Here is a 14,391-nt window from a genome sequence, read left to right as displayed (position 1 = left end):
AAGGTCTTTTATAAAAAAAAAAAAATTCTGATTGGCTTATTTGGTGTCACTGTCAAACGCTACCGAAATAATTTGTGGATGAGCAAGCAAATTAAACTACTTACATATTCTGAATAATACCGGAACATGTATATTTAAATGTCCTACTACTTAAAAAAATAAATAAAAAAATTATAGTATTATAAAATAATAGTAAAATAAACTATTCTGTGCCACAATAAAATCATAAAAGCATCGACAATGCTTTATTATTTATTTATTTATTTTACCATATCTGGGATGTTACCATGGTATCTCAAATATAATGTAAACATGAAGAAGTTGTGGCCGTTGTGTAAGTGTTTAACGTAATTTTTGCGCTTTAATTAGTAAACAATGACTATGAATACGTCCAAAGTTATTACGAAAAAGAAAAAGACTACCGAGAAAAGCAACTGTGGATCAGTCACAACAAGACGTCTAATCCGACCACCACTTTCATATTCTTTTTATACCGGTGAGTACTTTAATCTGAAAGAATACATTCAGAATGCAGTGTAGTTTTAATTTCAATACAGTAGCCCCTTACCCACTAGTTATAGCATCCTTACAAAGATTAATCTTAGAGAGAATCCCTGCTATAAATAATAATAATAATAATAATAATAATAATAACTTTAAGGAGTTGTCACCCCAAAATAATCCCAGATGTGTATGACTTTCTCTTTTCTGCAAAACACAAAGTTTTTTTTAAGAATATCTCAGCTCTGTAGATCCATGCAATGCATGTGAATGGTGACCAGAACTTTAAAGTTCCAAAAAGCAAATAAAGGCAGCATAAAAGTAATCCATACGACCCAAGTGGTGTAATTAAAGTCTTCTGAAGTGATGCAGTCGGTTTTGGGTGAGAATAAACTAAAATATTTAACTCTTTTCTTTTTTTTCTCTGGACATGCAGTCTCTAGGCACGATCATTACTTCCAGCATGACTTAAACTACCTAATGATTGGCATATGCGCAGAGCACTTGATGGCACTAGGAAGTGTAATCAAGCTTGAAATCATTTTTCTCAAAGATCTTGCTTATGTCAAGATTTATAGTGAAAAAGGAGTGATATTTTGGTCTGTTCTCATGCAAAGCTGATTAGATCGCTTCAGAAAACATGGAAATGCTGCCTTTATGTGCTTTTTGGAGCTTCAAAGTTTTGGTCACCATTCACTTGGATTATTTTTTTTTTTAAAGAAAGACATACACATCTAGGATGGCTTGAGCATGAGTAGATGAGAGAATTTTCATTTTTTGAGTGAACTATTCCTTTAAACAACCCTAAAGATGAATTGCTGGTCTTAAATTGATCTCCCTGCCTGGCCAAGCAGGTCTTCAGTAGATGTAGCTGATCTCACAGCCTGACCAGCTGAAAAATGTCAAAAGCCCCTCTAAAACCAACAAACAGACCAATGTGACCAGGAAACCAGCTGAGGCTGGTTAAAATGTTTTTTGTTGTTGTTGTTGTTTCCCCTAGCAGGTGTGACCCAAATTACAACCCTCTTTATAATGATGTAACGTACTCAGGTACCACAAGAGAATTAACCCTTAAGATATGTCAACTGAAGGCAACACCAGATGAAAGCCACACAGATGAAATGTATAAGAGCCTCTCAGCAGAGACTAAAGCAACACCTGTGACTATGAGCAATATGAAGAACTGGCCTGGATGCCCCCAGGAGATGACCAAAAAATGCCAAAAGGAGGGTACCAAATACAAAAAGATGTCATTATCTGTAGCAGATAGATCCAGTCAAACAAAAAGAAAGCCAGCATCAATCAACCATGAGAGTTTGAGGTGGGTGGGAGTGCTGGCCGACCCTATGGCAGAGGAAAAGAGGATTGAGAATTATAAAGCCAACAGGAGGAAACGCTATCTGGCCGCCCAAGAAAACCTCATCAAGAGCTTGGCCGCCATTAACATCCAGTGAAGTTGAATCATTTGGCCACAACAATAACAGAATATACCACTTGGAAATTTGGTTCCAAATAACAATAATAGCATATTACAGTCCAAATAGTACTTGTATAAATGAAACTTCAAAAATAAATGCTTGTTTAATACAAAGGTATGTTTTATACCAAGGCTGTTTAAATTTTATAAATTATTGCTCCCATATTGTTTTATAGGCTGGATCAGGCCAGGTTATATAGTCTACTTCAGTGGTTCTCAAAGTGTGGGGCGCACCCTGTAGGGGGTGGTGGTGGGGGGCGGTTCTAGGTTGAAAGGGGGTCAAGTAGTTCAAAAATGAACTACTGGCCTACTTTATCTAGTCTCCAGTAGTACTCACTCACACCTTTAGGGGGCTCTCAAGAACAAAGAGTATTTGTACAGAGCATTGTAAACGTACATGGCAAAGCACATTTAAAAAAATCCATGTCACTTTACAAAAATGATTTTTTTTTATTTTAACAGTAAATTACTGTCTTAGCATAACAATTTAAACTTTAAAGTTAGCACAAATTGACAGCACAGATACTGGAACAAGCAACATGTTCATCCCTCTCCCTCAATCAATGACTGTGCGATAAAGAATAAAAGACAATTAAAACGAGAATAAAATGAAATAAATACACCATAAAAGTGCCTCTAATATAAACAGATATTTAGACCGATCTGCTCAATATATTTCACTTATCTGTCTACAAATACTTCAGTCTGCAGTAACAGGCAGAAGTCTTTTCAAACACTGACCCCACTTCTCATTTTTCCTTCATGAGTAATTATACCAAGAAAAACTTTACAACTTACTAAAACCCAAGTAGAGCTGTGGAAGTTAGCAAACTTTTAAATAAAATAAAGAAAATGCAAAAAAGTGTGGCTTTTATCCCCATGGAGTTTTACAGTAGTAAAATAAAAAATAAAAAAATACACAGACCTGTCTGTTTCAGATGTCAATGGTGGAGTTTAAGATGTTCTACTCAGATAAACATATAATTATCCTTGTGGAAACACACCCAAATACCCAGTTTCTTCAGAAAACCCTTTACAGACCCTAATACAAGTGAACCTTCCCTTCTTGGTCTCAGGTGAGATGTGAACCAGTTACATAGAATTTTGTGATAGATAATTCTGGAAGCTTTGCTTTAGTAACCCAAAAGTAACCCAAACACTAAAATGCATTTTTATTACACTACCACTGAATTCATGATGGGGCAAAACAGTTTGCCCTGAAGAGTAAATCCTGTCTAGCTCTATGGCCAACAATGTGTCCTACCTGAACACTAAATCTAACCATTCAAACAAGGGCGTAGATTTGGCTTGAACATTGAGGGGTTGCAGTGTTAAGCATTTACTTGTTTCCATCAATCATGGTATAAATAGGGGGGGGGTTGTACTTGTTTTGATTATTCCCCCTGGAATCTATGCCCCTGCATAGTCCAAGATCAGAGCAGAAAATCTGAAACTTGAATCTCACCATTAAGCAACCAACCACACTTCTACATACAATGAAACCCATCATTGTAAAATCAACCACTGTATACCACCACAGTGGTCGAAGAAACCATCCAAACCTCCATATGCTCAACTTAACCAGCCCTTAAAAACAAAGCAACACAGTTGCTTACTCTTCTCTAAATTAAAATGAACTTGCTACAAAACCATCAGTCTTGGGAACCTTGTTCCAACTGGCAACAATTTATGTCTGAGTTTCCCTTTTTTACTCTTGGGACTCACAATGACTGCAGGCAGTGGTTTATAATTAGTATGGGCGAAATGTTAGGCACAGATGCCTGTCTGTCTTTCAAAGACCACTCCTACAGTCAGATGCCTGTAGTTCTACAGTAGAGAAGAAGCGCTTGGTCAGCTTGTGGCCATCATAATTGAGCTGGGTAGTGTAGAAGGTCCGGGTGTATTTGGGGTACACTATGGTGGTGCTCTGGTAGCGCTGCACCCGTTGACGGGGCTGGAACTCCAGCTGGGTCTTGTAATGTCTCCAGGTGCTCTGAGGCAAGGCCAAGACTGTCTGGCTGCACATCTTCAGTCCCAAACCCTTGGGCTGCAAGGTCACATCCTGGATGAAGTGCCGATCTGAATCATAACGCACTGATGATGTGTATCTGTAACAACACGTGTAACTTGTTACTGCCTCATTTGAATTGAGCACATATTTAAAGCAAACAATACTTGTAAACAAATCGGTAGCACTTTACAATACAGTTGAATTAACATTAGTTAGGGGCAGTGGTGGCTCAGCGGTTAAAAGCTCTGGCCAGAAGGTCGGGGGTTCAAGCCCCAACACTGCCAAGATGCCACTGTTGCGCCCTTGAGCAAGGCCCTTGATGCTGTCTGCTCCAGGGGCGCCGTATCATGGCTGACCCTGCACTCTGACCCCAGCTTAGCTGGGATATGTGAAAACAAAGAAATTTCACTGTATATATGAAAAATGTATGATGTGTGACAATAATAAAGGCTTTCTTCTAGTTAACAAAATGAGTTAACATGAACTAACAATAAATAGTTATTTTACAACACTTGGTTAATGTTTATTTCAATGTATACATTTTTAAAACGTAAAAAGTTTATATGGATCATTGACAAATAAGGTTGTCAGAAATTATAAAAATATTAAAAATCTATTTTAAAATGCGTGTCAAGTTTGTATAATCTTGGTCTCCATGTTTGTTTCATAAGTTTAAATAATATTAAAAAAAAATTTAAAAAAAATAATAATAATAATATTATATATATATATATATATATATATATATATATATATATATATATAGCATTTTCTACAAAAAAAGACTTAATGACTTTCAAAATTTAATGTGGTGTAACCAAGTAAAAGGTACTCAAATAGTTTCTTTGCACCTTGAATACCAAACTGAGGTGGACATGTTAATACTGTATTAGTTAATGCATTATTAACTAACATGAACAGTTGTATTTTCATAAATTAACATTAAGATTAGTAAATGCTGTAAAAATATTTTGCTTATTGTTAGTTAATGATTCCTAATGCATTTACTAATGTTAAAAGGTAGAATAAGCGTATTGTAAAGTGTTACCAACAACTCAATGCAGGGTTACAGTAAAATCTCACCTTATTTCTTTTAATGGCAGAGGATCAAGCTCAATTCCTTCCCCATAAGACAATGCATGCAATTGAGGAACACTTTTAAAAGAAACCTGCAGTAAAGTCAACATGGCATTCAGTTACAGTTGAATGATAATAACAGGCATATTTACACGCAAAAGAATATGAACACATGACATTTCTCTCTGACATGACAGTGATGACAAAAATGCATAAATTCATGAATTAATACAAGGTTCAGGCACAGTCAAAGTAAAAAAGGTGCATCACAGTTTGAATAAACATTAAAGAAGGTTTATCAGACGTACCACAGGTGGCTCTCTGCTGTCGTCCTCAGTAGTCGGGGTGCCAGTCCCGGTGCCCTGCAGTAACCAAACGCTCGGGCTCGGACTCGGTGGCAGACCGGAGTCTGGACTGTCAAGCGGTCGGTCAGCTTTGAGATTCATTTCCAGCGGATCGTCGTCAGACACATTCTGCAAGTTGAGCCTTCCCACCATTGCTTTTTAATTATTATTATAATTTTTTTTTTTTTAGTCCAACAAGTTCGTCTAATATTCTAATTAAATACAATTATATGCAAATTTATCTTTCTTTGTTGATCTTGCGGGGAAACCGGTCTAGCCGCGATCAGAGTAACTTGTATAAAATAAAAACAGCTGTGCGATGCCACAAATGATTGTCGATAATCCGTTACGTGGCGCTGGCTCGTCGCTCCCGTCTCCTCAGACTTTGAAACGCAGATCTAAAGAAGCCGCTCACTGACTTCAAATGTTTGTTGTTTAAATGGCTTTATAAAAAGTGGTTGGAGAATGGAAATTTCCCTTACTTCACCTTTGAGCAAATTCATCTAGAAAAGCAATACAACTGTACCCAGTCTGGCTGCATTCAAAATCATCCACTCTCAGAGACTTTCATTGTTTTACATGCGACTGCGAGAAGGGAAACGCCTTTAAAACCTGCCTCCCACTGCTGATTGGAGTGCCAATTAGAGAAAGTCAAGGGGCCCTCCCTTTAGAGAGTGTCCAAGTTTAATATCAAGCTTATAATCAAGTCAAGTTTAAAACCAGACAGATGTGGAAATCAAATGACAAGAACAATATCTGTCAACCCCAAAGCCAAGACATGCAACAGATTTTTATTCACAAGCTCTTAGTTTATATAAGCAGTTTACTATAAAAAGAAAGATATTTTGATATGATCAAATCATAATTGATATCAGAAAGCAGTAATGATTACATTAGAAGCAGTCGACAGTATAAATCCATGAGAGCAAAAATATTTAATTAACCCATTCTTAACACTTAAAAACCTCACCTTCATTATACATGTTTTGGCTTTGATAAGCACTGCTGTTGGGGTCTGTGAACAAATACAAAGCCATGTGCAGAAAAGAAACAAAGACTACAGTACATAAATTCCATAATATGTTATGGGGAAAAAAACTAAATAAAAATGTCAAACACCTGACAAAAACTTCTTTCCTAAAGTAAATGATTTAATGGTAGGGAAACTTTTTCTTACTAAGGGCCATTTGAGTATTTTCAAAATTATTTGTGGGCCATAAAATTGCTTGCAATTTTTGATTGTGGGTTGAAATTAAAGTACTCATTCTGTTATGTGCTCACACACCAAGAAAAAGTAAAAAAGGTCTTTCAATTATACAATAAATAGTATTGTTATTATTTAAAATGATTTTTAATTATTATTATTTTTTTTTCAATGAATGGATTCAAGGGCATTTTTTGCTTTTCAAATTATTTCTTGAATGGCCTCGTGGGCCGGGTAAAATGGTCTTGCAGGCCTTATACTGCCCTGAGGCCGGACATTCCCCTCCCCTGACTTAAAGGAAAAGAATGCATCCCCACTGAATGCAAACACTAATATTTCTGCATTCCAATAATTTTTTTGAACTATAGTTATTGTACGCAGGGAAAATATCACTACCTTGGGAAAGAGCAAGAGGTAAATATTTCTCCCTTACAGCTCCTGCAAGGTTAAAACATCTACAATGTGCGTTTCTTTCTATTCACCCCAACCTGGAAAAGTATTTTAAATGGCAAAAGAACTGATTTGTCATTTCAGTGGGAGACAGGAAACCTTGAGTTCCTCTGTTGTTGAGTTCCAGAAACTCCAGCCTGGAGACCTTGTTATATGCGAATTCCCATCCCACATGCCCAGTGAGTCTCCCACTCCACAGGCACCTTTACCCAAAGCAAAAGCCAAGTTCCACACAGTCATTTACAGCTATAGAGTGGGGACAATTATGAAAGCATTGGCTTTAAATCATTTTAATTTGGAAATCCTAGGCTAGCAGACTTTGTGCCAGAATAGCAGCAGGTTACTTCTCTGAGCCACACTGCCCTCTATTTTGCTTTAAGTGCAAACATATTTCAGAGAAATGTGCAAAGTAAATGACACACTGTAAGAGACTTTTTTTTTAGTGTTATAAAGTGGAGCAAAAAGGCGGGGAAACAGCAACATGACTCATTCATGCCCGTAATATGTTGCAGTTTAAGGAATTTTAAAGACTTGAACCATAAGGCTTAAGTAAAGTCATGAAAACTTTCAAGTTAAAACATGACTGGACACTGATTATCTGTAGGACAATATAAATACAAAGAGGAGACATAGAAGTACTATTTACACCTCATTTTCAGCATGATGAAACGAAGTGTAGACATGTTCTGAAGATGTTTTAACAGCAGAATATGCAGAAGGTTGCACGCCAGAGAACACTCACACTAGTACATTTATGTGAATGAAGCTTATGCTGAATTTATTGAATTCTTTTTTTTATGAGTTTTTCAAGTTTGCGGATGCGGGAGGATTCTTGTTCAGGGGTGGGGGCACTGAAGGATAATGATGGGCCGCCATCTGGTCCTGAGGGGGGAGTGGGCAACCTCTGTCTGAAAAGTTCCAGCATAGAGCTCTGCTCACTCCGTTTCAGGCCCTATGGATAGATGCAGAGAGAGTGAGTGAGATACAAGAAAGTTTGTATGCAACTGTCAGAGTTCCCACACTTTTTTACCACTGAATTTCCATGACCTTTCCAGCCATTTGTGATTTCTGGATAAGGACTTTTAAAAATCAGTTTGATTCATACTGAAACTCTTTGTTTTCTGTTTCCTAACATCATTGTTTTCCAAAGTATGCAGTTAGAGAGAGCATTTTTGAATGTCTCAGAATGCTTCAGTGGAGGAAAACGCCAGTCCAGTGTGGATGAGAGATGTAAACATGACAAAATCAATGTGTCACATGAAAACGGATTAGTGTGAAAGTGGCCTAAAATTCCCTGACATGTTCAGGATTTCTATGACCGTGGGAACCCTGTTTTATTGGTGGTGATATACCATGAAAATAGTGTTTTCCACCTTCTCTAAAACTGTACATTAAACGATGTGAGGAAGATACTGTACATTTGCCTGATGCAAATAAAACGTTAGACTCACCTTCATATCTAGAATCTTCTGAAAAGTCTCAGGGTTGCTGTCAGCAAGCAGCTTGATGTAGTTGTCCACAAAGACCACTGATGGCTCATGAGGGGCCATGACCACCTGAGAGGTGAAGAAAAACAAGTCAGCTAAACTACAGCTGGGCTCTTCAGATTGACTCAACATCTAAACATTTCCTCACAAGCCCACCTGTGGGGGCAAGAGACAACATAACTTGGCGAGGAGATGGCAAAAGCTCAACACAAAGACAAAAACATGAAGCGTCTATTTTAGGCTCACATTTAACAACGCAATTACTCCATGCTTGAATGAAGCTGAATTAGCCTCACTAGTAATTTATTTCGGTATAATGAGAGAGTCTCAAATGAGTAGTAAAAAGAGGTTAAATGGTGTACAGGCCTGCATTGTGAATCAGTTTCTTTTCCCTCCAAGGCTGGGATAAAAAAAATGATTAACTGGATAGCTTGAGATTATTTAGATTTGTAACAGGGCAGAGGAACACATGGTTGACAGATATGGCTCCATTTTAAACAGCACCCCCAACACTTCCGCTTTATAGAGTACCCATTATTGTTTCCTTTCTTTTTGCTCTCTATACCTGCAGAGGCCAGGATAGGGGGAGAAAGTCTGCCTTTCCGTTCTTTTCTAAAAAGAGCCACAATGGGGGGGGGACTGTGGAAAACAGCCACGTCTCACAGGCTGCTGCATGCTTGGCTAGCACTACCTCTTTCAGCTTCACATGTTCACTCTGAGGTTTGGGCCCTTGGATGGGCAGGAACCCATTCCCAGCAGAGGAAATAAAGTAAAAAGACATCTTTAACAGATTACTCTCCACGTTTACTCGGTAATGAGCATCAAGTGGACAGCCAAGCCTTAGCCACCACCAGCAATGAAGGTCGTATTTCACCCATAAACTGCTTAACAGCTGCTACACTTGACTGGTGTAACTCATCAACGATTAAGAACAATGACTAAGCAAGATTGCAGTGGTAAATAACTATGCTATTGTTCTATGTATAATACAAAAAATAACCACCACTGATTCACTTGGCTTTTGAAGACCACATGGCGACAGAACCCTTGATGCTAAGGCTAAGTATGGTTGGTCTACTTCTCTGAACTGCTCTCCCAAGAACTGCACAGCACAATGCTGATAAAGATGGAAGTAATTACCTGAGAGGCACCTGGGGCCCTACAAAGCCAATCATTAAATGCTAACCAGATTTTAAAGACCCACTGTACGCATGTTAAGATCAACCTTTATGTTATGCAGACCTTCCACTGTCCACGAGTAAAGGGAATGCATGTAAACACATTCTACAGCTCTGGTCATGAGTTCATCAATACATTGTCATTGTGTACGGATGCACAGATACATTTGTGTGCCGATACGGATATCCAATTATTTAGATATCAGTACATCTGCCGATACCAGTAGCTTGGTGGTGGTTCTTTTTGTATGCTTTCTTGTTTCAAATCACTGATAATTACACAACTTCGCAAGTGAGAAATCAAATAAGCTGTGTTAAATGGTTTTACCGGTACTTCCACCATATGAAATTCTAGCAGTGCAAAGCTTATAAATTGAAACTGCTTTCACTGTCACCTAATTCTATGTAATTCCACACAAGAGATATTTTCTTTCTCACAAAGTATGAGTTCAATATGTTTTTCTGCACCCTTTTGACAGGAAATAATCATTGGTTGTTCTTAAACATTTGGCTAATATCCGACTGCAGAGAATTGTTTTTATAGGCCTATACCAATGTTTGGCTTACACATCAGCACATCGCTGCCATTGTGTTGTCAAAGTTTGATGTTGTAATAAGAGCAATGAGGGATTATTTAGAGAAAACTCAGCTAATAAGACTTTAATGCTCATTGATCGCCATTAATCAGGTCGTCTTTGTCTCGTGAGGTGATATAGACTGGCCACTATTTTCCTATAGCATGCTTTCTCTTGCTGTAAATGGCCATTGCATGATCTTGCATAATTAGAGCTGATCCCAGTTTGAACATTAGGTGGACTAAGGCTGAATTCCAGGCAGTTAAAAGACCAGGAAAGCCCCAGAGAGTCACATAAAAGCCTGGGGAGCAAGGGTAGGGCTGGAGATAGGGATCAGGGAGAAGAAGGTGGGCTGGGGAATCAGGGAGAGGAAGATTAACTGAGGCACAGGCCATCGTCTATTCCATTCCATTCTACAATACAAAGCTCAACTATGCAATGAGGGCATCTGTCTATCCATAATATTAAAAGGGATGCATTATGAAAAACGGGCCGAATTCATGAAACTTTCTTTCATAAATTATTAATAAATTCTAAATGATTCTTCACAACAATTTTCTTCTTATTTTGTAATTAAAGGAAAAAGTTAAGAATGTTCTCTTTTTTCCTTTCTCTTTTGCACTTAGGAACATACGATTTTTGTGAATCCAGCCCCAGGACATTCCTTGCTCTTTTGAAATAAAAGGGAACATTGAAAACGCAAAGATCTCTCCGCATTCCACCCAGACCATTTATGAAAATTTAAGGCTAAAGTATACTTCAGTGTTCCGCATGCTTCTACTTCTTGTGCACAGTATGCATGATGCAAATTTTGCCGTCTGCACAGTCTGCGTGGACGGTCTACGTTCAGCTCATTTTTTTCAGCCTCGTGTATCTGCATATATCTGTGTGTGCCGTCACTTCATGTGTGTGGAGCTGACTGTACTAAAAAGAATCACAAAGCAGTTGGGCTTGTCCGGTAACGTGTGGTTAAAAGAGAATACTTCGAAAGGCTAGAACGCCTGACTGAGCACAAGATGTAACGGCACGTGGAAAAACAAAACCTACCCTGGCTTTGGACTGCAAAAACTATTTATTCAAAAATCATTATGTTTTTAATGTCACAACCAAAAGCACATATGACCACTCACGTTTACATATCAACAGCTATTCAGTATTAAGCAACTTGGCCTGACTTGTGTGAATTGAGCAGTTCATGGTCATTAGCCAATCATAACAGAGGTCATTTACATATAAAATGGACTTTTGCATTTAACACAGTGATGTGATCAAAATAACTCATCAGAACGGACCGCAGTCCATAAATGGGCCGGAGATAGCATGTTTTTTTGGCTGCAATTCTGCTACTCTAGCACTCCAAACAATGAAGCAGCTGTTTGTTTAGACAAACATATTCCATCACATATTCTCTGTACGTCTGATCAAGGACAGAATAACGTGACAGCTTGTTCATAAACAAAAGACAATGATGAAAACATGTACACTCAAAGTCATGTCAACTCTCTTTTTGGTATCCTTTATATTGTGCAAAAGTTACTGAGATTTAAGCCTACATGGTTTACCAGCGTTATATCATCATGACAACAAAGGTAAAATACTGGAAAACTTTGCACAGACAGAGTTAGTAAACTCTAGTTAATCACACTAGAGACATGTTAACATATATTATGTTTAAGTATTGTGGCTATACTTTTGAAACAGTGTTTAATTAATGTTTTGTGTATTGGACCCTTTTACTTTCATTATTTGTGCCTTAATGAACACGATTTTCATTAGAAAAATCTTCCCTCAGCAGCACACACTGCTGCAGGCAGGAAAGCCAAGGCATTTGAGCACTTCCTGTGTCTTAGAGCTCATTAAACCAGATGCACCAGTGCACAACTTGGGAAATAACTCCAAACGAGCATTGTGCCAAGCCGAGCTTTATGAGCAGCTGATCATTAAAGACTTTCCTGTATTGAGCTTCTCAATGAGGAAGCCTGGTTAAAATAGAATCTGGTGAAAGTTGAGTGAATTCTCAAAGGGCTGTGAATCCATGCAAGAGGTTCCCACCTTGAGGATCATCTCAGCTCGAGTCATTCCTTTAACCACTATTTTGGTGTAGCTTGCCGGGGCTTTACGGACCACCTGAGAACCAATGGAAGGGAGGTCTAGCAGAACTGTCTTGAGCGAATGTGTGTCCAGTAGAAGCTATTCAGGAAAAGAAAGACATATTTTCTGAAGCCACTAATGAATTGCATCTTTAAAACAAAACTTGAAACAAAGTGTACTGGAGTTACTCTAGTAATATATGGTCAGGTCTATAAAACCCAGTCCCAGTTTCCAGTCTGAATCTACACCTACCTGCTCTGCTCCAACCATGCTGATGGGCTTACACCTGAAGAGGTGATTGATAAACTTGGGAATGAATGAGCTGAAGTGAAACAGATGAAAATAAAACAGTCAGTGGTGGTTCAAATCAGAGGTACGAAAACACTGTGGGTTAGAAAAGAGCCTTTGGGTGGTTTGAGTAACTGGCTGTAATACTGACTTGGTGAACTTAATGCAGAACTGCGTGAAGTATTTGCGTGTGGAGGCCAGGTTGTCTCTGATAATGGGCACATTCTGTTTGATGTGCATGATTACAGAGGTCACATATGGGCTTTGGTCTCCCACATGTTCCACACTCTGCCACGGCATCTGGACAAATGTACACCACACACAAAATCATGTTCAAGGTTAAAAAATGCACACTGATCTGGTTAAAAGTACACATATTTTAAAGACACACTCTCAAACAATTACAGCTTTTTCTGGGCAGTTTTAAAGTTTACGTAGGGTACCTTGCTCAAAGCTGTGAGTGCTGGGTCACATGCAGCATCTAGGTCCTGAACCAAGAGCTGAATACTATTGGAGATAACCCTGCCAAACAGAGAGAGTCATGGTAAAATTACAAGCAGACCAGTTTTAACAAACTAATTACCTTCAGCAAATATGTTTTTACTTATCCTTGAGGGTCAAGTTAGTTCATCATAAAGACCTCATCAAATCAAATTGGGAGTTTGTGGGTTTTGGTTTATGTCTTTTAGCTTTGAAGCCAACAATATTCTAGTATTTTCCTAAAAGTTGACAAAATTGACAAAAAAACTTTTAGTACAAACATGCATTCAAATTTTACAGTCTTGGTCTACTGGAAAAATAGACTACAATACTGACGACCCATCCGGAACTACACAGATTTTAGTCCAATCAAATGCTCCCTAGAATGCGAATGTACCTCCAACTAATACATCCTGCCACCTACTAACATATAGCAAATCGTGGTTCATGGCTGTGACGAACCATAAGCCTATTGGATATTTTAAAAAAAGGACAATCCTTTCAATATGTCCCTGCCCAAACTTTCAGTTTCACTCAAAAACATGTCAGCACAAGAAAGTGCCGCTTGTCAAGCGATTTAATGGGGTCTTTAAGGTGTGACTGATATTTACGTGCTAAAGGTGTCCATCTCTCCGGTTAAGTTGATTCTCTCCATTAGGGACTTGTCCACTTTCTCTTTGAGTTTCTCCTCCAGCTGTGAACAAGACACAGGACATTGTACAATTGAAACATTGATAGATTTGTGAGATACAGTATGAGTGATGCATTTATGGTGTGTGATTGTGGGAACCTGCTGTGTGGTAGCCAGGCAGTATTCGGCTGTGCTGAGGATGCTGCAGATAAGACAGAGCTCTTCTGTTGTGAACTTGGCCACTTCTGATCCCTCTTTCTCCTTAAGCAGACTGCTGATGGTCAGACCACCACTATTGGTGCTGGTTCTACATGCGAACACACACAAAACACACACAACATGGTTACCAAAGCACCCTAACTCACTCACTGGCCCTCCACCACACACCCCACTGAAAGAAACACAAGAAAGATTACATGGAAACCACAAGACAGCTCTCCAAAACAAAGCCCCTTTTTTAACCTCCCAAATACTATACAGGGTAAACCACACAAGGCGACGGGTGGGGATTTTTCTTCCTTTGAAGAACAGCACAGAAATACTCCACAAATGCGACCACACAGAGACGACCACTGTTTTTCCTCGCCAGCATCACCA

General features: G+C 38.6%; 3 protein-coding genes across 6 annotated transcripts in view; 1 reads left to right on the top strand and 2 right to left on the bottom strand.

The window, feature by feature from the left end:
• The first annotated feature begins 72 nt into the window (after positions 1–72).
• LOC127430293 (protein LIAT1-like) lies at positions 73–2,329 on the top strand. 3 transcript variants are annotated; one of them, XR_007895429.1, is made up of 2 exons: positions 73–496; positions 1,505–2,329. XR_007895429.1 is itself a non-coding variant. In XM_051680004.1 (2 exons), the coding sequence occupies exons 1-2, from the start codon at positions 376–378 to the stop codon at positions 1,953–1,955; spliced, it is 525 nt and encodes a 174-aa protein (XP_051535964.1). In that variant the 5' UTR covers positions 73–375; the 3' UTR covers positions 1,956–2,327. The 3 variants fall into 3 exon arrangements, 1 of the variants encoding a protein (XP_051535964.1); XR_007895428.1 differs by having other exon boundaries at positions 1,502–2,329; XM_051680004.1 differs by having other exon boundaries at positions 1,552–2,327.
• A 5-nt stretch (positions 2,330–2,334) lies between these two features.
• rflnb (refilin B) lies at positions 2,335–6,608 on the bottom strand. The gene is made up of 3 exons (XM_051680000.1): positions 5,375–6,608; positions 5,073–5,158; positions 2,335–4,086 (listed from the first exon to the last, which is right to left on the bottom strand). The coding sequence occupies exons 1-3, from the start codon at positions 5,561–5,563 to the stop codon at positions 3,771–3,773; spliced, it is 591 nt and encodes a 196-aa protein (XP_051535960.1). The 5' UTR covers positions 5,564–6,608; the 3' UTR covers positions 2,335–3,770.
• A 1,207-nt stretch (positions 6,609–7,815) lies between these two features.
• LOC127430257 (vacuolar protein sorting-associated protein 53 homolog) overlaps positions 7,816–14,391 on the bottom strand; it is a 31,305-nt gene continuing 24,729 nt past the window's right edge. For both annotated transcript variants that reach the window (XM_051679937.1, XM_051679939.1), the window contains exons 15-22: positions 13,954–14,101; positions 13,775–13,857; positions 13,127–13,205; positions 12,835–12,983; positions 12,648–12,717; positions 12,357–12,494; positions 8,516–8,620; positions 7,816–8,016 (exon numbers count right to left, since the gene is read on the bottom strand). In XM_051679937.1, coding sequence (XP_051535897.1) covers positions 7,843–8,016; positions 8,516–8,620; positions 12,357–12,494; positions 12,648–12,717; positions 12,835–12,983; positions 13,127–13,205; positions 13,775–13,857; positions 13,954–14,101 — 946 coding nt within the window. In that variant the 3' untranslated portion in view covers positions 7,816–7,842. The remainder of the gene's footprint in view (positions 8,017–8,515; positions 8,621–12,356; positions 12,495–12,647; positions 12,718–12,834; positions 12,984–13,126; positions 13,206–13,774; positions 13,858–13,953; positions 14,102–14,391) is intronic.

The sequence above is a fragment of the Myxocyprinus asiaticus genome, chromosome 39, assembly GCF_019703515.2.
Source record: "Myxocyprinus asiaticus isolate MX2 ecotype Aquarium Trade chromosome 39, UBuf_Myxa_2, whole genome shotgun sequence".
NCBI lineage: Eukaryota > Metazoa > Chordata > Actinopteri > Cypriniformes > Catostomidae > Myxocyprinus > Myxocyprinus asiaticus.
The sequence above is the reverse complement of the archived record's forward strand: the minus strand, read 5'-3'. Positions and strand labels throughout refer to the sequence as shown.